A 25,560-nucleotide genomic window follows, 5' to 3' on the forward strand; every position below is an offset into this window, starting at 1 on the left:
GCCCATCCTGAGTTTAGTATGAATCCTTCATGGTAGAGATGAGGAAACTAAACCCAGAGAAGGGAAGGGACTTTTCCAGTATCTCCCAGTGAGTAATGGAGAGCCAGGACCAGAACCCAGAATTTCAGACTCCATCTTTGTGTTGGGGTGCTGGGCCCAGGTCTCACCTACTTTCCCTCCCCCCAGGCACCACGGCCCTCTACCTGTTCCTGGGCATGCACCCCGACCTCAGCAGCAACTACCCCAGCTCCGAGACCTTTGAGGAGATCCAGTTTTTTAACGGCCACAACTATCACAAAGGCATCGACTGGTGAGTGGGCCTTTCTGTCAACAGTGGGGTGGGATGGTCGCCATGGAGTCTGCCCAGGAGGAGGTCTGCTGTGGCCATAGCAGGAAGCAGCTGGAGCTCGCTTACACACAGCTAGTTCCTGTAAACAGGGACAAAACACAGTGACCCTTGAGTCATGATGCTGGAGCCTGGTCACAGATGGGATAGTTGATGGGGAAGCCCTTTGCCCTTTTACATTATTGCCTGGGCTCAGAGAATACTAGAAATCAGAGCCCAGCCCCTCCCTTGCCTGCACAGAAACACCCTGAGTCCCAGAGGAGAAGAGGGACATGCCCGAGGTCCCGAGAGCTGGGGCTAAAATCCAAGTGTTCTGACCCGAAGGCTGGCCCTTCCCACTGTGGATGGCTGACTGTGGAGCAGGAGGTGTTCTTGTGAGCCCTTCAGAGGTGGCTTGCTAGCCTTCAGGGAGTCTCCTGGGGAGGTGGTTGAAATTGCAGATTCTCACCAGCGGTTGTAACACATGTATTACTCTTGTTTATTATTTTTATGTCAGTGGTTTACCTGAGTAGAGATATCATGGGCGTTCTTCTGTTTGTGTTGTGGTATTTTTCTGTGTGTATTTCCATCAGTCTCTTTCTAGCTGTCTATCTTTCAATCAACCAGTCATCTGTCTGTCAATCTACCTGTCTATTTCTCGCTCCAATATTGCCACAATCTCTTATCTAAAACCCACTGTAGCCAGATGCATTATTGAAAGTCATCTCTTTCTGGATTTAGAGAGACACAATATATTTAACAGCACCTTCACCAAGGTCTGGGGCGGTGCCCATTAGCAAATACATTAATATATCTGTAGCAAAGTATGTGAATATTTATGCCAAGTAAGATTCATAAGTCAGGTTTTGCTGCCAAATGTCTTTGCTACAAACTTAGGAAAAAAGCTTCTTTCTCAGAGCTTTCTCCATTTAGATATAACAAACAATGGATTGTGGACGTAAAAATGCTATTTTGTAAAGAAAATTCAGAAATGTGAGAGAGCTAGCAGTTTCTCGGCTCCATTCTCAAGATTTTGATTTTGTTTGTAGGGGTGCAGAGATCTCACAAGCCCCCAGGTGATTCTGATTTCCGATAAAGGGGTCCCTGGGACCACCTCAGAGAAACCCTGTCTCACAGGATAGAGTAGGGATCCTACACCCTTAACTAGGGTAGGCTTTGTGGGTTTTGGTTCCCACACACCCCTGAAGTTGTACCTCTATTTTGCCTCAGTAGGTGCTCCTGGGAGGGTCTGGAGTGTTCACTTAGTTTTCTGAGGGGCCCTCAACCTACAGGTGGTCTCACAGGACTGGTGTGGACAGTCACTCTGGGTGGGATGTGGGAGGTTCATCTGGGAAGCTATCAGGTTCTCCCGCATGAGGCCGGGGAGGGGGTATGGGTGGCAGGAGGTGAACCCCGTCCCCGCCTTGTCTCCTGGTCCACAGTAGCAGCTTAGAAAGCACCATCAGAAGTCAGTCTGGAGGCAGCAGAGGGCGTCCCTCCCCTCAGTGCTGGCGTCCCCGGGTCAGAGGCATCCCCGCTTGCCCCCTAGCGGCAGTGAGAGTTAGGGCCCTGCCAGTTTCACTCTGGGACCATCCCATTTAGGATGGAAAGATGCAGCCCCCTTCCCATATGCTGCCACCCGTACCACACCCACAAGTCTTCACATCCTCCTGACCCCAGAGTCTCCCCGAAAAAGGAATGAATTCATAAAAGGGAGACTGCCAAGTGGCCACTCCGTCTAGGACCCCTGCCAGAAGTGAGTCCTTGTTTGACTGAGAGCCATGTGCCTGCTTGCTTTCTCAAGTTCCACCCCCAGCCACCGCGGCCCTCCCAGCTGCGTCCCTCAGACCCCTTCATCCTGGGCCTTGCCTGTGAGCCCTCCTCTCTGGGCTTCCTGCAGGTACATGGAGTTCTTCCCTATCCCCTCCAACACCACCTCTGACTTCTACTTTGAGAAAAGCGCCAACTACTTTGATTCGGAAGTGGCTCCCCGGCGGGCGGCTGCCCTGTTACCCAAGGCCAAGGTCTTGACCATCCTCATCAACCCAGCAGACCGAGCCTATTCCTGGTACCAGGTGAGCCGGGGTGGGGGTGGGGCCCTGGGTGGGGGTACGGGCTCTGTCTACCACTCAGCCACCAATAAATACCAGCAAATATTTATTCATTTATTTATTTAAATTTATTTTATTTATTTATTTTTGGCTGTGTTGGGTCTTCGTTGTGGTGCACGGGCTTCTCATTGCAGTGGCTTCTCTCGTTGCGGAGCACAGGCTCTAGGCGCATGGGCTTCAGTAGTTGTGGCTTGTGGGCTCTAGAGCACAGGCTCAGTAGTTGTGGCGCACGGGCTTAGTTGCTCCGCGGCATGTGGGATCTTCCCAGACTAGGGCTCGAACCTGTGTCCCCTGCATTGGCAGGCGGATTCTTAACCCCTGGGCCACCAGGGAAGTCCCTCAGCAAATATTTATTATGCGCCTCATTTGTGCCAGCCCTCAGTAGGCTCCTGAAATGCTGTGGTGGGTAAGAACGGCCCCGCCTCCACTGCGCTTCTAGCCCGGAGGAGAAGCCAGGCAGAAATCCATGTTGAATCCCAGCCGAGTTACCTGCTCACCGTCCCAGCTTCATCTGGGGACCTGCCTCTGACTCTGACACCAACAAGAGGTGGAGGCTGGTTCCATCTTGATGAAGCCTAGATTTGGTGAACAGTGATCTGGGCTCATACTAACCGTGGCCTCCTTGCTGGGCATGGGGTGGGAGGGGGGTGGGAAGTCAGAGAAGAACAAGACACAGGACCTGCCATTCTTAGTGGAGAATGCAAATGCCCGATCAGGTAAGGAAGTTACGTGGACTGCGGTTTGTGCTAGAGAGTGTGACTCCTAGTTCCTACTTGACTATGTAAGAACTAGAAGTTTCTTTAATTTCAATGACCTGACTTAATTTTTTCTGAACATCATTCCACTGGGCTTACAGGAAAGCTTAGGCTCTGGCCTTTTGGGGGTTTCCTCCCCTGCCTACCAGTCTTCCTAGGATTATGCCACTGTGCCAGGGTGTGGGGCTTCCTTGTCTAGAGCCGGTCCAGGAAGGCCCCTCTAGGTCTGGCCACCCTCTGAGCCTCGTCTCTGGGGCCTCATTGTGGCCACAGGCTGGCAGGAGGCAGGTGCAGACCTTCTTTGCTCCCTGTTCCCACAGACCTCTCTCTCTCCTCTCACTCCCCAAGCCTGGGGACCCTCCTCATCTGGTGGGCAATCTCTCTCTTCTACTTGCTTCTCTAGGACTTTCTGTCTATATCCCAATATTCTCCTTCCCTCTGGGCTTTGTCTTTGGGGGAACAAAGGCCACTTCTCTTTTCTGCTCTGCCGAGTGCTCCCCACCTCCTGGCAGTGAGCAGAGATTGGCTGTCTGCTCTTATGGGGGAAGGAAAGAGGAAGGAGAAGGCTGTAGAGGGAAAGTGGCCCTGGCTGAAGTCCGTCCCCATTCTGTTCTAATGCTCCCGCTCTACATCTTCACCTCATTGGAGCGTCACGGCAGTTTTCTAGAGGGCAGAGGGCTTTGTGCATGTCCCCTCTCACAGATGAGAAGACCAAGGTTCAGCAAGCCAGGTGACTAGCTCAGGTTCATGTGCTGCCATTTTGAACCCAGCTCCTCCAGGTCTAAGACCCTGTTCTTTCTTCTGTCCATGGTCGAGGCGAGATAAGGAGAAGGGGGACTAATTCCTACCAGGAGGATCCAGGAAGGTGCTGGAGGGAGAGGAAGGACAGTGGCCTGCCTCAGAGGGGAGGTCAGGAGGGGGAGCTGTTATGCACCATTATTGCACCTCCCCCACCCGAGCTCTGTGTGGTCCTCAGTGGAGGTGTAGGGGCTTGTGAGGGTTACCCCTGGTGGACAGGTTCCTGATCTCTCGACTTGGGAATTCTGCAGATGCTGACTGCCCGTGGCATTATTTTAGGTGGTTCAAACCTGGTGTTTTCCCCTTTCCAATTCTTCCCCAATCCTCCTGTCTTAGACTGTTTGGGCTGCCATAGCAAAATATTATAGATTGGGTGGCTTAAGCAACAGAATTTTTTTCTCACGGTTCTGGAGCCTAGAAGTCTAAGTCCAAGATCAAGGTGACCGTCGGTTTGGTTCCTGGTGAGAGCTCTCCTCCTGGCTTTTAGACAGCCACCTTCTCACTGTGTCTTCACATGGCAGAGCAAGCAAGTGAACTCTTTGGTGCCTCTTCTTACAAGGGCACCAATCCCGTCACAGGGACCCCACCCTCCTGACTGTATCAGGGTCAGTAGCAGACATTTGTATCTGCCTGGTGTTTGAGAACATTGCTTTATTTTTATTGTATTTATGAATGATTACCTTTATATATGACAACTGATTCTAGTTTTCTATTTATGGAGGCAGTATTGAGTTTTATTTTGAAATACATTTACGTGAGTAAGAAAGGTGATTCAATGTAAAGAAACTTAGGTTGACTTGGCACGTACAGGTGGTTTGTGGATGTGGCAGAAATTGCATAGATGGTGTGAAGGAACCAGCATTTGGAAGCTCTGATCTAGTCCAACTCCCATCTTGCAAAGATGGGGAAACTAGGGCTCCGAGGGGCTATGACTTCCCTGAAGTCAAAGGGTAATGACAGGTAGAACCAGAACTTGAACCCAGGGCTCCTGGTTCCAGCTCAGGGTCTTCTGGCTGCCTCCTGGTTTCTGTCCCACAAAAGCCTCTTCCTTTGGTCCCTCCACGTGACATGCTGACCCTCTCTCTCCCCTTGTCTGCAGCACCAGCGAGCCCATGATGACCCGGTGGCCCTGAAGTACACCTTCCACGAGGTGATCACAGCTGCGCCTGATGCATCCTTGAAACTGCGTGCCCTCCAGAACCGCTGCCTGGTCCCCGGCTGGTATGCCACCCACATCGAGCGCTGGCTCAGCGCCTTTCACGCCAACCAGGTAGCTGCCTGTCCCTGACCCTCGGGAGGGCAATCATAGCCCTGGCTCCGGGCGGTTAGCAGAGAGCCTCAAAATCTCTTTTACCAGTTACAGGGCCAGACATGGTGTCATTGGAGAGTTAGATCTTTGGGGTCTTCAAAGGTTTCAGTCTTGTTTATCCCAAGCCCTTGTCCCATCACAACAGGCTCTGTACCCCTAAGGGTACCCAGAAAGTTCTGGGATAGGCCCCTGGGAGTGAGGGAGACAGGCGTGTGTGACGGAGGGAGAGCCTGGTTGCAGAGGTAGATGGGGCCAGATTGCTGAGGCATTTTAGGGAAGCCCTTGGAGGATTTAGGCAGGAGAGTGACATGTGGTCCGGAAACTTGGAGAGAGGCAGAGAGGGGATGTCACAGGCATATGAGGGGCAGGCAGGGTTTTGCCGATAGCCTAAACCCTAGGAGAGGATGGCATCGGTCAGAGGAAGCCGGCAGAAAGCAGGGAGTTAGACTGCCCAGGACTGAGGCATGGGGACACCTCCCGTCCACAGGTGGAGGAAGAAGCAGTCTACAGAGTGTGGGGTCCCCAGTTTATAACCATGGCTGCTGACCCAGAAGACTGGGGGCCTGTTTGCCACTGGAGTGAAAACAGGTTCAGATCACACTCTCCTTTTTCTTTTTTTCCAGATTCTGGTCTTGGATGGCAAACTGCTGCGAACGGAACCTGCCAAAGTGATGGACACAGTGCAAAAGTTCCTTGGGGTGACGAACACCATTGACTACCACAGAACCTTGGCGTGAGTGTTACCTTGGCCCTTCAACAGAGGGATGTCCTGAGCAGGCACCTGGGCCCAAAAGCCAAGGGCTTGAATGATTAGGAGAAAAACACAGATTAGTCAGCAAGTGTGAGAAAGTACGCATGTCCCTGATGGCAGTTTAGCAGGAAAGTTAACATGACTTGAGTCATATTAATAAAGATATTGACTCAAGAAAAAGTGATGTGATGACTCTGGTCAGTCCTGCACGTGGGGTGTTCTTTTCACTCTGGGCTGAAAATTTTCAGAGTGTTTTACCTAAGTAAGTTAGACCAGCAATGAGCAACTCCCATTCGCACAAGGGTTTCTTATCATTAGATTATGACTTACATATAATTTAAGGAAAAAGATACTATAAATATTGTCATTGACTAATCATTCCCATCACTCAAAACCCAGTGCAAGTGCACTGAGAACGCTGTCCCAAGATGGATAAGTGCCAGCCTATGTTGAGGGGCTCAGGGCTGGGGAGAGGCTGTCTCCGAGGGTCACAGACAGGTGACACACACATCTGAATGAGGGAGTCTCAAGAGAAGGAGAAATAGTCACCTTCCCCAGCTACCTTCTTAGGAAAGCCCTTCAGCAAGAATATTCCCTTCTCCTTACTTTGGAAGTTGAAAACGGAAGGTGGAGAACGGTAGTCAGTCCTTCCCTTTGAGGGTAGAAAGAAGCAGCAGCTGAGGGTATGGCTGTGGCAGTAGAGATGCCTGGGTTAGGATCCCAGACATCTTCTTTAACTGTGGACCTTGGACATGTGTCTTAGTTCCTTCAAGCCTCACTTTCCTTCTCCGTAAATTGGGGATAAAGGTAATAATTCCTACCTCCGGAGAGTCACTGTCTTGAATGAAAGCATGTGGGTGGGGCTCTTGGCTCAGTGCACGGGATGTACTAATCTCAGTAAATGATAGCTACTCTCATCATCATCACCACCACCATTACCATCACATGTGCCTACCCTGGGACCCATTCAAAAATCCCTGTCTCCCTCTCCTGCCAAATGTGAACTCTGTTTTCCTTCTGTCCTCATGCCCAAGAACCTCCTAATGGTTCCTGATCTGGGACTGAATTCTGATGCCATTATGCCTCTCCTCCCCATGACAGCATCAGATGTCCTCTCCCAAAAGTACCTTTGAAGGTCCAGCATGACTTCAATTCTGAAGGCAGTCTTGCGCTATCATTTCTGAAATTTATTTTTAAAAAAAACACAACATTCCAGTGACGCACATGCTTAAATGCAACTGTAGATACAGCATTTCTTGATAAAGATTGCATTTATTAAAAAGCAAAAGAACCTCCACTAAACTTTTTTCCCCCTACTGGGTTCTCACCCCTGAGTTGGAGAGTGCGAAGAGGATCCCCAGAATAAGGAAGGATGGGAAGTGTTCATGTTAGGGATTTGCTGCAGGAACTGAGCCTGCCCAGTCAGGAGAAGAGAGATCTCAGAGCATGCGGCCTGCCTTCTGCTGGGGAGAGGGGGCAGGTGTGTTTAGTGGAGCCCAGAGCCAAAGCTTGGGCAAACAGATGCAAGTATCAGTCCCACAGACCAGAGTGTGCATATGGGAGTGGATCCTGTGATTTTCTAGTAGGCTCTGCCATTCCTGAGGTCTGTGAACATTGCCTGAAGTGGGAAGGGGCTGGGCTGTGCCAGGCCAGCTCCCATCCACAGGCTTTCCCCACCTTCACAGGTTTGATCCAAAGAAAGGATTTTGGTGCCAACTGCTCGAAGGAGGAAAAACCAAGTGTCTAGGCAAAAGCAAGGGCCGGAAGTACCCAGAGATGGACTTGGATGTAAGTAGCAGACCTGCTGCCTGCGGCAGGGGAATAAATGATGGGGGTCCCTGTACTGGAGGGAGTCTTCTCTTTACCTGACACCCAGCACTCAATGGCTTTGGCATTTCTTGGGTGGTGTTCTTAACAGGAGGAAATGTGGGCTAGGGGATATGGTGGATCAGAATTGACTTAGTCAAATGAGTATTTCTTCTACAAGGGCTGAATGCTATGGGGCTTTGAGAATGAATCAGACCTGTTCTTTGCCTTCAAGGAGCTCCTAGTCTAGGAGGGAAATGAGTCACATGTGCCACTAAGTAGAATACAAGGGAGGAAGTGTTTTGTGTAGTTAGGTATGAACAAGTGCTGTGAGACTTCAGAACAAGGACATGCCACTTGAAGTTGGATGGGTAAGAAGGCTTCTCAGACGAGGTGGGGGTGGGGTGGGGGGGGTGTCTCTCGAGTTGGGCCTGGAAGGATGGAGTAGTATTTGGACCTATGGCATGGAAGGATAAGGCATTCTTGTAGGAAAGGACGGCATGTATAAGGATATAGGGGAAAGGGCACACGCTGTGACTCTGGTTACATTTCCCTTTTTTTTCCATTACCCCTTGATAATTTTTTAAGAACTGAAGTATAGTTGATTTATAATACTGTGGTAGTTTCAGGTGCACAGCAAAGTGATTCAGTGATATATATTTTTTTCAGATTATTTTCCATTATAGGTTATTACAAGATACTGAATATTGTTCCCTGTGTTATACAGTAAATTCTTGTTGCTTATCTGTTTTATATATAGCAGTATACCTGTTAATCCCATACTCCTACTTTGTCCCTCCCCCCTCCCTTTCCCCTTTGGTAACCATAAGTTTGTTTTCTGAGTCTGTTTTGTAAATAGATTTATTCTTTAGAGTCCACATATAAGTGATATCATACGGTATTTGTCTTTCTCTGTCTGACTTCACTTAGTATGATATTCTCTAGGTCCATCCACATTGCTGCAAATGGCAATATTTCATTCTTTTTTATGGCTGAGTAATATTTCATAGTGTATATATATACCACATCTTCTTTATCCATTCATCTGTCGATGGACACTTAGGTTGCTTCCACATCTTGACTATTGTAAATAGTGCTGCTATGAAATTGGGGTGCATGTATCTTTTCAAATTAGAGTTTTTGTCTTTTCTGGATATATGCCCAGGAGGAGGCTTGTTGGATCATATTGTATCTAGTTTTAGTTTTTTAAGAAACTTCCATACTGTTTTCCATAGTGGTTGCGCCAATTTACATTCCCACCAACAGTGTAGGAGGGTTCCCTTTTCTCCACACCCTCTCTAGCATTTATGGTTTGGAGATTTTTGATTTTGGCCATTCTGACCAGTGTGAGGTGGTACTCATTGTAGTTTTGATTTGCATTTCTCTAATAATTAGTGATGTTGAACGTCTTTTCATGTGCCTGTTGGTCATCTGTATGTCCTCTTTGGAGAACTGTCTATTTAGGTCTTCTGCACCACTCCGTTTTTTGTTTTTTTTTTTTTTTAATCAGTCATCAATTTTATACACATCAGTGTATACATGTCAATCCCAATCGCCCAATTCAGCACACCACCATCCCCGCCCCACTGCAGTTTTCCCCCCTTGGTGTCCATACGTTTGTTCTCTGTGTCTCAACTTCTGCCCTGCAACCCGGTTCATCTGTACCATTTTTCTAGGTTCCACATACATGCGTTAATATACGATATTTGTTTTTCTCTTTCTGACTTACTTCACTCTGTATGACAGTCTCGAGATCCATCCACGTCTCAACAAATGACTCAATTTCGTTCCTTTTTATGGCTGAGTAATATTCCATTGTATATATGTACCACAACTTCTTTATCCATTCGTCTGTCGATGGGCATTTAGGTTGCTTCCATGACCTGGCTATTGTAAATAGTGCTGCAATGAACATTGGGGTGCATGTGTCCTTTTGAATTACGGTTTTCTCTGGGTATATGCCCAGTAGTGGGATTGCTGGGTCATATGGTAATTCTATTTTTAGTTTTTTAGGGAACCTCCATATTGTTCTCCATAGTGGCTGTATCAACTTACAGTCCCACCAACAGTGCAAGAGGGTTCCCTTTTCTCCACACCTTCCCCAGCATTTATTGTTTGTAGATTTTTTTTTTTTTTTTTTTTTTTTTTTTGGCTGCATTGGGTCTCCATTGCTGTGTGTGGGCTTTCTCTAGTTGTGGCGACCAGGGGCTACTCTTCGTTGTGGTGCGCGGGCTTCTCATTGTGGGGGCTTGTCTTGTTGCAGAGCATGGGCTCTAGGCACCCAGGCTTCAGTAGTTGTGGCACATGGGCTCAGTAGTTGTAGCTCACGGGCTCCAGAGCACAGGCTCAGTAGTTGTGGTGCCCGGGCTTAGTTGGTCCGTGGGATGTGGGATCTTCCCGGACCAGGGCTTGAACCCATGTCCCCTGCATTGGCAGGCAGATTCTTAACCACTGCACCACCAGGGAAGCCCCTGTTTGTAGATTTTTTTTTTGATGATGGTCATTCTGACTGGTGTGAAGTGATACCTCATGGTGGTTTTGATTTGTATTTCTCTAATAATTAGTGATGTTGAGCATCTTTTCATGTGCTTTTTAGCCATCTGTATGTTTTCTTTGGAGAAATGTCTATTTAGATCTTCTGCCCAGTTTTTGATTGGGTTGTTTTGATATTGAGCCGCATGGGCTGTTTATATATTTTGGAGATTAATCCCTTGTTGGTCACTTCATTTGCAAATATTTTCTCCCATTCTGAGGGTTGTCTTCTAGTTTTGTTTATGGTTTCATTTGCTGTGCAAAAGCTTTTGAGTTTAATTAGGTCCCATTTGTTTATTTTTGTTTTTATTTTCATTACTCTAGGAGGTGGATCAAAAAAGATCTTGCCACGATTTATGTCAGAGTGTTCTGCCTGTGTTTTCCTCTAAGAGTTTTATACTATCCGGCCTTACATCTAGGTATTTTATTCTTTTTGATGTGATCGTAAATGGGATTGTTTCCTTAATTTCTCTTTCTGATCTTTCATTTTTTGTTAGTGTATAGGAATGTAAGAGATTTCTGTGTATTAATTTTGTATCCTGCAACTTTATCGAATTCATTGATGAGGTCTAGTAGTTTTCTGGTAGCATCTTTAGGATTTTCTGTGTATAGTATCATGTCATCTGCAAACAGTAACAGTTTTACTTCTTCTTTTCCAATTTATGTCTTCTTTTTCTCTAATCGCCGTGGCTAGGACTTCTAAAACTATGTTGAATAATAGTGGCAAGAGTGGAATCCTTGTCTTGTTCCTGATCTTAGAGGAAATGCTTTCAGCTTTTCACCGTTGAGAATGATGTTAGCTGTAGGTTTTTCATATATGGACTTTATTATGTTAAGGTAGGTTCCTTCTATGCCCACTTTCTGGAGAGTTTTTAATCATAAATGGGTGTTGCATTTTGTCAAAAGCTTTTTCTGCATCTATTGAGATGATCGTATGGTTTTTATTCTTCAATTTGTTGATGTGGTGTATCACACTGATTGATTTGCAGATATTGAAAAATCCTTGCATCCCTGGGATAAATCCCACTTGATCATGGTGTATGCTCCTTTAAATGTATCGTTGGATTCAGTTTGCTAGTATTTTGTTGAGGATAAAGATCAGAGCAGAAATACATGAAATAGAGATGAAAACAATAGCAAAGATCAATAAAACTAAAAGCTGGTTCTTTGAGAATATACACAAAATTGATAAACCTTTAGCCAGACTCAAAGAAAAAAGGGAGGGCTTCCCTGGTGGCGCAGTGGTTAAGAATCGCCTGCCAATGCAGGGGACATGGGTTCTAAGCCCTGGTCTGGGAAGGTCCCACATGCTGCGGACCAACTAAGCCCGTGCGCCACAACTACTGAAGCCCAGGCACCTAGAGCTAGTGCTCCGCAACAAGAGAAGCCACCACAATGAGAAGCCCGCGCACCACAACGAAGAGTAGCCCCGGCTCGCCGCAGCTAGAGAAAGCCCACGCACAGCAACGAAGACCCAACACAACCAAAAATTAAAAATAAAATAAATAAGTATTTTTTAAAAAGGGAGAGGACTCAAATCAATAAAATTAGAAATGAAAAAGGAGACGTTAACAACTGACACCACAGAAATACAAAGGATCATAAGAGACTACCACAAGCACCTATACGCCAATAAAATGGACAAATTCTTAGCAAGGTACAATCTTCCAAGACTGAACCAGAAAGAAATAGAAAATATGATCAGGCCAATCACAAATACTGAAATTGAAACTGTGATTAAAAATCTTCCAACAAACAAAAGTCCAGGACCAGATGGCTTCACAGGGGAATTCTATCAAACATTTAGAGAAGAGTTAACACCTATCCTTCTGAAACTCTTCCAAAAAATTACACAGGAAGGAACACTCCCAAACTCATTCTATGAGGCCACTGTCACCCTGATACCAAAACCAGACAAAGATACCACAAAAAAAGTAAATTACAGGCCAGTATCACTCCTGAACATAGATGCAAAAATCCTCAACAAAATACTATGTTTCTCTTTTCTTGTTTGCTCCTGGTTTTAATTCTGTCTCTCTTCTCCCTATCACAAGAATTTTGACCTTGTGTGCTATATTTTGGTGCTCCTACTATATGAGTTTTCTTTTGAAGGTTGTGATTTTGAAGAAGATTGTGAATAAATAACGGGAGTGGGGGAGGATGCCAACAGGATGGTGGTTTTAAAGAAGCGGTGGGGGGGGGGGGGGCGGGGCGGGGTCACTCTTGAGTCAGCACACGACCAGGATCTGAGCTTTCCTTCCTGTTACAGTCCCGCGCCTTCCTAAAGGACTATTACCGGGACCACAACGTCGAGCTTTCCAAGCTGCTGTACAAGATGGGCCAGACACTGCCCACCTGGCTACGGGAGGAGCTCCAGAACACCAGGTAGCCATGGCCACCACCGCCAGACTGAATGTGACGGCAGGGACGTCCCGCCACACGCTGAGCCAGACTGACCTGCAGAGTGGGGAGCTGGGCCCGGGCTGGCCAAGCACTTACAAGCAATACTCTGCTGCGGCCCAGGCAGGGCCAGGAGAAGAGCCCAGGCAGGTCCACACGCGCCTCAGAGTGTCCAGTGCTGGGTTGGTGGCCTCTAGGACCTCCTTCGCCAACTGGGGTCCATTCTGCTCATAGTCTTTCATGAGGAGGCCACTTCCTGTTGGTGGAAGACCACAAGCTGGTAGGAAGGAGTCCACAAGGCTCTGTTTTCCGTCCCTGTGTTCTACCCACCGTACCCTCTCCATCCCATCACTCCCTGCTCCAGTAGGGTGTCCACTCAGTATTAGCTGCCCTATTTTCCCTGTCCTCCAGACAACGAGGAGAAGAGCCCAGCTGGGGCTTTTGCCAAACCAGGGAGAGAGATTGGACGTTTCCCTGATGGTTCAAGCCAGGCTCTTCAGAGGGGTCAGCTGGGAACCCAGAGGTCGTCCCTAGGCTGGGTGTGAGTGTGTCCACCTCGAGAGAACGCTTGACCTCCACACCCATTCTGCTTCATACCTTCCCATCTCACCTTCCCTCTTTAGAGAAAGAATCGCTGGTTCCTACAGTACCCACCCAGTCCTAAAGGCCTCCTTCAGGGCCCTGGGGCACTGCCATGCATTTGGACCCAGAGACCCAGGCCTCAAGCCTACCCCGTTTCTTCCCCCTGGGATATGACATGTGTGGTGTTTCCTGTGGTAAAAGACTGAGGCGGTCGTGGAGTCGGCCGTATACGTGTTCCAGTGTACATATGTTGTCCCTAAGCCCACCTGGCCTTGGCCTCTGGCAGATGCTGGGCAGAGTTGAGGAGACCGCCATCCCTGCTTTGCGCCAGCTGCCTGTGGCCAAGGGTTTCTAGAGAGCCCGTTAACCTCCCAAATACTAAGAAGCTAAAGTATTTTAATATTTTTTTTTCTTGGTGCCAGAGTTTATACCCTGGGTGCTGGGGTCGCACTGTGTTACATATATATATATAACAACATGTATATATATATATATATATTATATTTTTTTTGGTTGGGTTTGTTTTTAATTCAGTCGTACAAAATGGTGGCAAACCCCAGTCCCAAAGTGCGTCATAGCTCAGTGCTAGAGAATGGGATGGAAGGGCAGGGGGGCCACGTTCATGTGTGGAGGCCTCAAGGACACAGTATGGAAGTGCCCTGGGAGAGGTCAAGTGCCATGGCTGCCCCGGGTGAACAGGTGGCGAGATGCATAAGCAAGACCTACTCTTTCCAGGAGATCTGGCTTCATGAAGCGCGGTGACCCTGGGGCACTTTTGGCCAAAGGAAACAGCCAGGATGGGGTAGGAGACCCCGGGGCTTAAAGGCTGGCCTGTTCCCCTTCCCCTCACATGGTGCTAGGTTGGGAGCTGCCCTGGGAGCCACAGAACTGCCTCCAGGCCCCCTGCAGACAAGGGGATCTCTGGGCTATTTTCTGGTTGGGGCCTGCTCCTACCCACCCCTCCCGCCCCCATCTTTTAACAATGTGAAGTGACTAAGGCTGGGGTGCCTTTCCCCAGCCCCTCCCACTGCCAGTTCAGCTTTGAACTGACACCTGGGAAATCCTTTCTGGAGAGCCTTGTCTTGTTCAGAAGACTCTAGCATGTTGGGGCTGAAGGGTCCTTCAACGGGTACGGACACAGGTCCAGAAATGGGAGGTGGCCTCCGGGGCTGATGTCACAGAACTGATGGGGAGCAGGGCCCAGAACTGAACTCGAGGCTCCCTATTCCGAGCCCAGTGCTCTTCCTCCAATGCCACACTGCCTCTGAGCCCATCCTTGGGACCCTACTCTGTGCCAGGTTGCTGTCCCTCCTTCAGTCACGCCCTTGGTCATTCCAGGATATGGGGACAAACCACTCCTTCCCAGCCAGGGTGCCTTTGAGCCTTCTCAGTTGCAGATCTGCATTTGCATCCCTGTCGTGCTCTCCCCCACCTCAAAAGGTCCTTTCCCAGCCTGGGAGCCTGGGTCTTAGTTCCCAGGGTCTCCACTGGGATGGAGAAGTGGAATGTCCTACGGGGCCGGCTGCATATGGCTCTGCTGTCTCCTGAGTGAAGCGTTTCCATCATGCTCCTCACTGGGGCCTTAGAACCCGGGAACCCTGGGCGCTGCTAGCCCTGCAGGGGATGAGGAGCGGAGTGTCTGAGGGCAGGGTGGCGTGTCTGCGTGTACGCTTGTGAAGACTTACCTGCACCAGGAACCAGACTCCCAGAGCGGGCAGCGGCTTCCGTAGTGCAAAACCTGGGCCTCACTTCCCATCTGTCAGTGCGGGGCTCTGCTCCGTGACCCGTGAGGACGTCACAGCTCCCACCGTCTGAGATCTTCCCTCTGGGCCTGGACACCTGGGCAGGCTGCCCGGAGCCTGTCCTCGTGGGGCGGGCAGGTCCGCTCCCCTTGTCCTCTGGCCTGAGGAAGAAACAGGCAGGTTTGAGGCCCTGTGGTAGCAGAGGAAATGCTGGAGACTTTTGTCCAGGCCCTTCTGGGAGTCTGGGGACTTGACCTGTCACATGTTTTAAGTCTGTCTTGTCACTGCTACTTTTTCCCTTCCCACTAATGAATCTCTCTCGAGAGCCCACTTCCAGGACCGGTAGGTACTGGGGAGGGGAGAGAAGTCCCTCTAGGTTCTCTCAGCCGCTGAGCACACAGACCACCCCCCCGCCCCCCGCAACAAGAGGAGAAAACCAGAGGTCAGTGGGCATAGTATCCTCAGCATCTTCCATGTTTACTAAGTCACTGGCCAAAAACAAGAAAAAAAACTCTACCATCCCTTCTGCCATCTCCTCCACACACCTGTGCCTCAAGCTCGGTGCAGGTGGCATGTGTCACCTGCAGCTGCCTCCGTCACTCGGGGCTCTAGAGCTGCCCGCAGTGCGGGCCTCTTGTGCCGGGAGAAAGAGTCTGAGGTTTAAAAAGACTGGTCTCTTTCGAGCCCCTAAGTAGGAGCAGCCAGTGCCTCTGGGGCCCAGCTGGGGGAGCAGTGGTCTGTCCCCAGTAGAAGAATACCGCTAGGTTGACTCGCAGAGATTGCCGGTCCCAACATCGAGCTGTCCCCGCAGGTTTGTTAGGAGAAAGAGCAAGTAAATAAGTAAATGTTGTACCAAATATTTTATAATGAACTCCCACTGCCCACCATTCAGACTTAAAATTAATGTTTTGCCACATTTTAATCTTTCCTTCTGTACAAGCATATTTTTTCTGAACTGGTTTAAAAGTTGCAAATATAATGAGACTCCACCCCAAATCCATCAGCCTGCATCTCCTAAGAGTTAGGACATTCTCCTACAATTGGCCCAGTATCACACCCAATATCACAACAGTAATTTCCCAGCAACATCTGCTAATCAATCCATATTCACAGTTCTCCCAAATAACTTATACCTGGTTTTGGAATCGGGAACTAGTTAAGGTACACATGTTGCATCTTGGAACTGTGTTTTCTAAAATCTCTTTCAAGTCAGTAAACTTTCCCTTCTGCTCACTCTGGTTGTTTGAATGACATTATTTTGGAGGCTAGCAGGCTGCTGTCTTATAGAAGTCCCACATGCTGGATTTGTCTGTTTCTTCATGGTGTCATAGAACAAGTTCCTCTAACCCCCGTATTGGCAAGGGTAATTTAGGCTATGGGGATTGGTACCTTTTGTGCTGACTTGAAAACTTCAGTCCATCCTAAGATGCCCCTCTGCTGTCACCGGTACCAAGTGCCAAATCAGCAGAGGGGCCGGCCAGAGCTGGAGAGGGCGAGGGGGGAAGCATCACAGCCGCGCCTGGGAGGGTCTAGAAAGAAGAGGCTGGACCACGCAGAGTGGGCCTGTTGGGAATGAGATATCCCGGACTCAGAAGATCCTGTGCTGCCCGCTTTGCTCCTGGTGATGGCACACAGGGCACCAAAGAGCATCTCTCTTTCTCTCTGTTTTGTGGTCTCTGGGTTTTCATTTCCTGGAGGCCCACGGTCTAATGTGCACTGGAGCAGAGCCAGCCCCTGGGATGCACCAAAGAAGGGCTCCGCGGGGGCGCTGCCCCACCCAAGCTGCGGTTGCGGAGGAGAGCACTGGGCTGGAGGCAGGAGATGTGAAATTTTGTCCCAGTTGAGTACACTGAGTAGCTGAGTGACAGTTTTCCTCCCAGGGACTCAATTTCCCCATCTAGAATGAGCAGATGGGCCTACAGCATGGATTTTCAGACGTCAAAGAAGGAAGCAGGTCTGCTCTAGTTAAAGTGAGGATGGAGGTCCCAGGCCCCCCTCACCGCTGCCCGCGAGGCACTGCTGGGTCCCCAGGCTGCTCGCCCAGGGCTGCCTGCCCCCAGAGGCTTCCCCTCGCCAGTTCAGACAACCAGAGACATTTTTTAGTTCCCACAAGGGAGAGGCATGGGCTTTGTGTGGGGTCAATGTCAAGGGCCTATGGGGAGACTCTGGCTGTGTTTTATCCTAATAAGTTCATCCCTCCCTCTCTCCTTCCTCTCTGTGGCCCTTGAGGAGAATGAGGGCGGAGAGGGTTTTCTATGACTGTGCTAGCTTTTCTTATCAGCAAGAGGGCTCCTTTTGTAATTTGTGCATGAAATTCATGTCATTTCCTGGGGAGAGGAGAGGGCTGACTGGAGAGGGTGCGGGGCACATTAGGGGAGCAGGCAGAGGTTTCTTTCCCTTGTGGGAGTGGGGAGAGGAGTAGAGAGGGGGGCGCTACCCCGCTCACCTGGTCAGGGCTCTCAAACCAGCCGTTTTGGGTTGTGTTAAAAATGGGAACCTTCCCTCCATTAATGTACAATCTTGAACTAACTGCTAATAAAGTGGGGTTCTGTTTGTACACGTTGGTCATGTCTGTCCGTCTGCCTGACGCTTTTGCAAGGCCCGCAGGGGAGGGTGGAGAGAAGGATGTTCACATGCACAGCCAGTCTGGCCGCCCCCGTACACACAAGGTGACTTTGTCAAATCAAAGATCAATTCAATGGATTGTAAACTGAAGCTTTTCTAGACAGCAGAGGCCTGTCCCAGGACAGCCAAGTGGGGTGTCTCAGGTGACAAAGGGCCCTCAGCCACGCTAGATGGTTGAGAAGTGCTGGGGATGGAGCACTGAGAAGAGCCTCAGTCTAGAATTAGTTCTGCTATCAGTGTGTGATGTGACCGGGCCAAGTCACTCTTATGCTTTGATCCTCAGTTTCCCTCATCTCTTAGGGGTGTGGAAGGAGTTGGACTCAGTGGCTACTCTAGAGAACTTGCTTAAAATGCAGACTCTTCGGCTGTGCCCCCAGAGATTCCTCTCTGGCAGATGTGGGGTGCGACCCGAGCACCTGCATTTTAACAACCTCTCCAGCACTCTGGGAAACCCTGGCTCAGATAGAGGGCTTCTACGGGTTCTAATTAATTCAGAGTCCCGCTGTCCGAGGAATGAAAACTTTGGGTAAAAACAAATGACTTCCTAGCCCTCCCAGCCTGGTTGAGCTTGAGATTTGCGGGGGAGGGGCAGAGGCAGGGAGCAGAGAGGCAGGAGCCTCTGTGGAACTTTATGAAATGCACATTCCCAGGCTCCCCCAGTCCCGTCCACTCAGTCAGAACCTCTGGCAGAGAGACCCAGAAATGTGGCTTTTAAACAAACTCCCTGCCGCACAGGAAGGTGTGGGAACACTGAATCAGGCCACGAAGGATGAGCCACAGAAGCTCCACAGAACTGTGGACGGCTGGGCGTGCTGGGACACAGCCGGGAGCACAGCGAAACACCAACCCCAATGGTACAAGGGCGGCACTTGCAGACACCTGTTTGGGGTTTGCCAGCTGGGAGCTCGGTATGGGTCGTGGGGCAACAAGAACATGGGTGGAGGCTGCATTAATGGGAGCAGTGGACCTGCATGATACAGATAGGATTCCGGTGCTGGGTAGGTGGTCAGGCTACATCAGAGATTTTTGAATTTTAAAACAGCCTTTTGTTTTTTAAAGAGAAACTTAATTGAAAACCAGGTAGAGGCAGGAAGGGTGTTTCTGGTTGGATTTGGGGTGAGTATCTGGGCTGTCATCAGTTCAACTCCTCTCTGTCACCATACTATCTTGGAACCCTAGGAATCCTTGAAACACATTCTGAAAGCCCAGCCCAGGTGCTCTCAGAGGTCCCAAGAGTCCTGCAATTCTAACAGGTTGAGCGAACAAAGACACATCGAACCCTCCTCATCCCCTAAGTGAGGAGACCACTCAGGGGACATGGTGCCCCAGGAGCAGTGTTGGATCCTGGAAGTGGGCATGTCCCTCAGAGAAGCCCTGGATCAGGTGCACAGGGCAGTGTGTTCCATAATAGCAAAGCCCTGGAGACAACTTAGATGTCCACCTAGAGGGGATCAGCTAAATAGCCACTCGTGTGGCCACATGCTGAAACATGATGATGGAGGAGAGAATAATCAGCTCAGTCTCCAGGTCCCACCAGGAAATATCTTTGAGACTGACCTAAGTGTGACCATTTGTGGAAAGAGAATGCTACGTAACTAAGTACACATACATACTCTGCTGGCTCGTACTGCTTATGCTATTCTGCATTATTTTTCCTGGCAATGTAGCTAGCTATCTCTATCTCACGCCAAACTGATAACTGGTTAGCTCTGGTAGAGGGGGCAGGGAAAGGGGAGAAGATTTCAAAGGGGACTTTAGCTTTGGCTGAAATATTTTACTAAAAACAATGAAAATGCATGTGTCGGTTGTGGAATGAAAAAGTCTTAAAAGTAATTAGAAATGGGTGAAGCAGAAAAGGGGTCCAGGCAGCTGGACTGTTGTGGGTTGCTACCATGAAAGCAACCCTGCTGTTCCCCCAGCCCACAGGCACCCAAAGTGCAGGGCCAGAGGAGGCCCTGGCTGTTGGGGGGAAGCTCTTGCCTTGCTGCAGGTATCCTGAGCACTTGTCAAGCCCCTGAGCTGAGGATTCCGACTCGCTGTGTGACTATAGGTGACTCCCAGCTCCCACATGCTCACAAATGGGGGAGTTAGAGTGAACACCAGTGTTGGGACAAACCAACATTGCTTGCCTGAGAAGGACACAGCCTAACACCTGTGAAATTCCTGACAAACACATTAACATGAATCTACCCAAGGAGAAAACAGTGGCACATCCATGTTGAGGGACATTATGCAAAATAACTGGCCTGAACTCTAAAACTGTCAGGGTTATGGAAGATAAAGAAAGGCGGAGAAATGGTTCAAGATTAAAGGATACAGAAGAGACCTGGCAATCAAATGTCATTTATGATCCTGGAGGGGTCCTAGACCAGGAAAGAGTTACCTATAAAGAACACCATATTGACAACCGGCAAAATGTGAATATGGACTGTGTACTTGGATAATAGTATTTTATCAATGTTAAATTACGTGATTTTTATTACTGTTCTGTAAGAGTATGTCATTGCCCTTAAGTCGTACATGCTGAAATATTGATGGGTAAAAGGGAAAAATAAAGCTGAATTTTGACTGATGGGCTTTTTCCAATGGGTCAGACTTATCTGGTGCAGTTCACAACATGTCCACCAGGGGACACTGTCATCCCAGTCTCTGACAGGCTAGAGTCGGTGTGAGCCTTCCCGGGAAAGACTGGGCTGGTCGTTAATGGTGGTGAGGTGATGATATTATAAAGAATTCAATGACATGGATAATAAAAACTATTTCTCACTCTGTCGGGAAGGCCTTCTGCTTGTCAAGTGCCGTCTCTCTTCATCCTTGCCACAACTCTGAGGTAGGGATGGTCATCATTCCCATTATGTAGATGAGGAGTCTGAGATTCAGAGAGGTTAAGTGATTCTGCCAGGGTCACAGAGCTGCGAGTCCTTGGTCTGTGAGACTCCACCGCCTTAAGCCCCCTGGGTAGTCCTGCCTCCTGTCATGAGGCAAAGTGGGGAGAACTCACTGAGCCTGACCCTGTCCCTCTCCAGGCTGGACATTTAAAAGTATGTATGTATGTATGTATGTGTGTGTGTGTGTGTGTGTGTATGTGTGTATATATATATCCACGAAGATAAAACACAACACTGCCTACAGTGAGATCTAAGTCCACCTCTAAAGAGCTCACCCCACCCCCGACCCTCACCTCTAACCCACCCCCCTGACCCTCACCTCTTCCCCACCCTCCTGACCCTCACCTCTTCAGGGGAAACCACTACCACCAGTTTCTGTGGATCTTTCCAGAAGTATTTTGTTTTTACAAATATGAGTAGCTAAGTACACATACATCCTCTGCTGGCTTGTACTGCTCATGCTATTCTGCCCTTCACTTCTTCACTGGTACTGGGGACTGGGTAGAGGGGTATTTGCTGCTTTGTGTAGTAACAGATGGAGGTTCTCCTCTGCTAGAGGTACCTGGGGAGGCTCCACTCTGCCAAACTTTTAGGGAGGGAGGGAGGGATAGGCTGGAGCTTAAATTCTCTAGCCTTTGCCCCATTCTAGGGTGTTGTCCCTCGGGAAGGGAGGAGGCTGCATAGCATGATTGACGAAATATGCACAGATAGGCAGACCTGATGTCAAATAGGTTCATATTGGTTATGTGATCTTGAGCAAGTACCTCATGTCTCTGAGGCTGTCTTCTCATTGGTGAAATGGGAATAGTAATGGGTGGCAGGTGCCAGGGCTATTGTGAAGATTAAGGAGTGCCTTATTTTTCCAGTGCCTGGAAAGCCCTCACCTGAACCTGCTTCATGCTGAGTGCTCAGTAAAGCCTGATCCAGTTCTTTTCATCAGACTCATGCAGCTCCCATGCCTCAGCCTGGGGGTGGCACTGCCACCTTTGTCCTGAGGCTGATGAAGATGGGGCTGAAGGGCCAAGAGGCACACCCAAAGTGGAAACTCATTGCATATGATTGTTCTTTCTGGGACCCTTGAAATCAAATTGGTTAGGTGATCTAGGACACTGAGAATGACCCCTCAAAATATACATACAACTACCAACTTCACAGAAATACAAAGGATCATAAAAGGCCACTATGAACTGCATGTCAACAAATAGGATGAACTTAGATGAAATGGGCAAATTCCTAGAAATACCCAAGCTAACAAAAGTGACTCAGGAAGAAATAGAAAATCTGAATAGACCTACAACAAGTCAGGAGATTGAATCACTAAACAAGAAACTCCCAGCAAAGAAAAGCCTAGGATCGAATGGCCTTGCTGATGAATTTAACCATGTATTTAAAGGGGAATTAACACCAATCCTTCTCAAACTCTTTCCAAAAAAACTGAACTGATGGGAACACTTCCTAACTCATTCTGTAAGCCTAGCATTACCCTGATACTGAACTAGACACAGACTCTACAAGAAAATAAAACTACAACATCCCTTATCAAAACAGATGCAAAAAATTCTCAACAAAATAATAATAAAGAAAACTCAGCAGCTAACTAGAAGGATTATATGCCAGTATCAAGTGGGATTTATCTCAGGAATGCAAAGGTGGTTCAATATAAGAATCAAGGTAATATACCACATTAATAGAATGAAGGTAGAAAAACCACATGATCATCTCAACTGATGCAGAAAAAGCATTTGGCAAAATCCAACACCCTTTCATGATAAAAACACTCAAACTAGGAATGGAATGGAACTTTCTCAACATAACAAAGGCCATATATGAGAAACACAGCTTGCATCATTCTCGATGGTTAAAAAACAGAAAACTTTTCCCCTTGGATAGGGCAAGACAAGACTGACTGCTTTTTTCCCCCTTCTATTTAAGATCAGGAATTTCTAATTCAGTGTACTGGAATTTCTAGCCAGAGCAATTAGGCAAGAAAAAGAAATAAAAGACACCTAAACTGGAAAGGAAGTAAAACTATCTTTACTTGGAAATGACGTGATCTTATATCTATAACACCCTAAAGAATGTACACACAAACACCCTTAGAACTAATCAATTCAGTAAAGTTGCAGGTGACAAAATCAACACACAGAAATCAATTTTACTTCTGTACACTATCAATAACCCAAAGGAAATTAAAAAGACAATTCCACTTATAATACTATCAAAAAATAAAATATGTCAAGTAGGAAATCATCCACACACAAATATGATATCAATACCAGCAACTGTGAGAAGAGGAGAGTACAAATGTGAGAAATGGGAATTGCATTTGAAATTAAGAGACCAGCAACTTAAAACAACCTTGTATATATATATAAACTGCTATATCAAAACCTCATGGGAACTGCAAACTAAAAAACTACAACAGGTACACGCACAAAAAAGAAAAAGCAACCCAAACACGACACTAAAGATACTCATCAAACCAAAAGAAAGGAGAGCAAAAGAGGAAGGGAAGAAAAAAGACCTAAAAAAATAAATCCAAAACAAGAAAATGGCAATAGGAACATACATATCGATAATTACCTTAAATGTAAATGGATTAAATGTTCCAACCAAAAGACATAGACTGGCTGAATGGGTACAGAAACAAGACCTGTATATATGCTGTCTACAAGAGACCCACTTCAGGCCTAGGGACACATACATACTAAAAGTGAGGGAATGGAAAAAGATATTACATGCAAATGGAAATCAAAAGAAAACTGAAGTAGCAATACTCAGACAAAATTGACTTTAAAATAAAAACTCTTAAAAGAGACAAGGAAGGACACAACATAATGATCAAGGGTTCAGTCCAAGAAGAAGATATGACAATTGTAAATATATATGCAACCACCATAGGAGAACCTCAGTATATATGGCAAATGCTAACAGCTGTAAAAGGGGAAATCAACAGTAACACAATAATATTGGGGGACTTTAACACCCCACTAACACCAATGGACAGATCATCCAGACAGAAAATCAATAAGGAAACACAAGCTTTAAATGACATACTAGACCAGATGGACTTAATTGATATTTATAGGACATTCCATCCAAAAGCAGCAGAATACACCTTCTTCTCAAGTGCACATGGAAGATTCTCCAGGGTAGATCACATCATGGGCCGCAAATCAAGCCTCAGTAAATTTAATAGAAATTGAAATCACATCAGGCATCTTTTCTGACCACAAAGCTATGAGATTAGAAATCAACTACAGGTGGGAAAAAATGTAAAAAAACACAAACACGTGGAGGCTAAACAATATGCTTCTAAACAACCAATGGATCACTGAAGAAATCAAAGAGGAAGTCAAAAAATACCTAGAGACAAATGACAATGAAAACATGACGATCCAAAGCCTATGGGATTCAGCAAAAGCAGTTCTAAGAGGGAAGTTTATAGCAATACAATTTTACCTCAGGAAACAAGAAAAATCTCAAATAAACAGCCTAACCTTACACCTAAAGCAACCAGAGAAAGAAGAACAAATAAAACCCAAAGTTAGTAGAAAGAAAGAAATCATAAAGATCAGAGCAGAAATAAGTGAAATAGAGATGAAGAAAACAATAGAAAAGATCAATGAAACTAAAAGCTGGTTCTTTGAAAAGATAATAAAAATTGATAACCCTTTAGCCAGACTATCAGGAAAAAAAAGGAGAGGGCTCAAATCAATAAAATTAGAAATGAAAAAGGAGAAGTTACACTGGACACCACAGAAATACACAGATCATAAGAGATTACTACAGGATGGTTCAAGATGGCAGAGTAGAAGGATGTGTGGTCACTCCCTCTTTCGAGAGCACCGGAATCACAACTAACTGCTGAACATTGACAGGAAGACACTGGAACTCACCAAAAAACGATACCCCACATCCAAAGACAAAGGAGAAGCCACAATGAGATGGTAGAAGGGGCACAATCACAATAAAATCAAATCCCATAACTGCTGGGTGGGTGACTCACAAACTGGAGAACACTTATACCACACAAGTCCACCCACTGGAGTGAAGGTTCTGAGGCCCACATCAGGCTTCCCAACCTGGGGGTCTGGCAATGGGAGGAGGAATTCCTAGAGAATCAGACTTTGAAGGCTAGCAGGATTTGATTGCAGGACTTTGACAGGACTGGGGGAAACAGAGACTCCACCCTTGAAGGGCAGACACAAAGTAGTGCACACATCGGGACCCAGGGGAAGGAGCAGTGACCCCATAGGAGACTGAACCAGACCTACCTGCTAGTGTTGGAGGGTCTCCTGCAGAGGTGGGGGGCGGCTCACCATGAGGACAAGGACGCTGGCAGCAGAAATTCTGGGAGGTACTCTTTGGTGTGAGCCCTCCCAGAGTCCGCCATTAGCCCCACCAAAGAGCTGCGTAGGTTCCAGTGTTGGGTCGCCTCAGGCCAAACAACCAACAGGGAGGGAACCCAGCCCCACCCATCAGCAGACAAGGGGATTAAAGTTTTACTGAGCTCTGCCCATGAGATCAACAACCAGCTCTATCCACCACCAGCCCCTCCCATCAAGAAACTCGCACAAGCCTCTTAGATAGCCTCATCCACCAGAGGGCAGACAGCAGAAGCAAGAACTACAATCCTGCAGCCTGTGGAACAAAAACCACATTCACAGAAAGATAGACAAGATGAAAAGTCAGAGGGCTATGTACCAGATGAAGGAACAAGATAAAACCCCAGAAAAACAACTAAATGAAGTGGAGATGGGCAACCTTCCAGAAAAAGAATTCAGAATAATGATAGTGAAGATGATCCAGGACCTCGGAAAAAGAATGGAGGCAAAGATCAAGAAGATGCAAGAAATGTTTAACAAAGACCTAGAAGAATTAAAGAACAAAAAGCATGAAAAGTACAATAACTGAAAGGAAAAATACACTAGAA

At 47.5% G+C, this 25,560-nt stretch overlaps 1 protein-coding gene across 5 annotated transcripts in view; it reads left to right on the forward strand.

The window, feature by feature from the left end:
* The window catches only part of NDST1 (N-deacetylase and N-sulfotransferase 1), an 85,288-nt gene extending 64,779 nt beyond the window's left edge, over window positions 1-20,509 (forward strand). For all 5 annotated transcript variants that reach the window (XM_068536213.1, XM_068536211.1, XM_068536210.1 and 2 more), the window contains 6 exons: window positions 187-310; window positions 2,226-2,400; window positions 5,089-5,259; window positions 5,922-6,031; window positions 7,735-7,837; window positions 12,657-20,509. In XM_068536213.1, coding sequence (XP_068392314.1) covers window positions 187-310; window positions 2,226-2,400; window positions 5,089-5,259; window positions 5,922-6,031; window positions 7,735-7,837; window positions 12,657-12,776 — 803 coding nt within the window. In that variant the 3' untranslated portion in view covers window positions 12,777-20,509. The remainder of the gene's footprint in view (window positions 1-186; window positions 311-2,225; window positions 2,401-5,088; window positions 5,260-5,921; window positions 6,032-7,734; window positions 7,838-12,656) is intronic.
* Window positions 20,510-25,560: the final 5,051 nt, after the last annotated feature.

The sequence above is a fragment of the Eschrichtius robustus genome, chromosome 2 (genome assembly GCF_028021215.1).
Source record: "Eschrichtius robustus isolate mEscRob2 chromosome 2, mEscRob2.pri, whole genome shotgun sequence".
NCBI lineage: Eukaryota > Metazoa > Chordata > Mammalia > Artiodactyla > Eschrichtiidae > Eschrichtius > Eschrichtius robustus.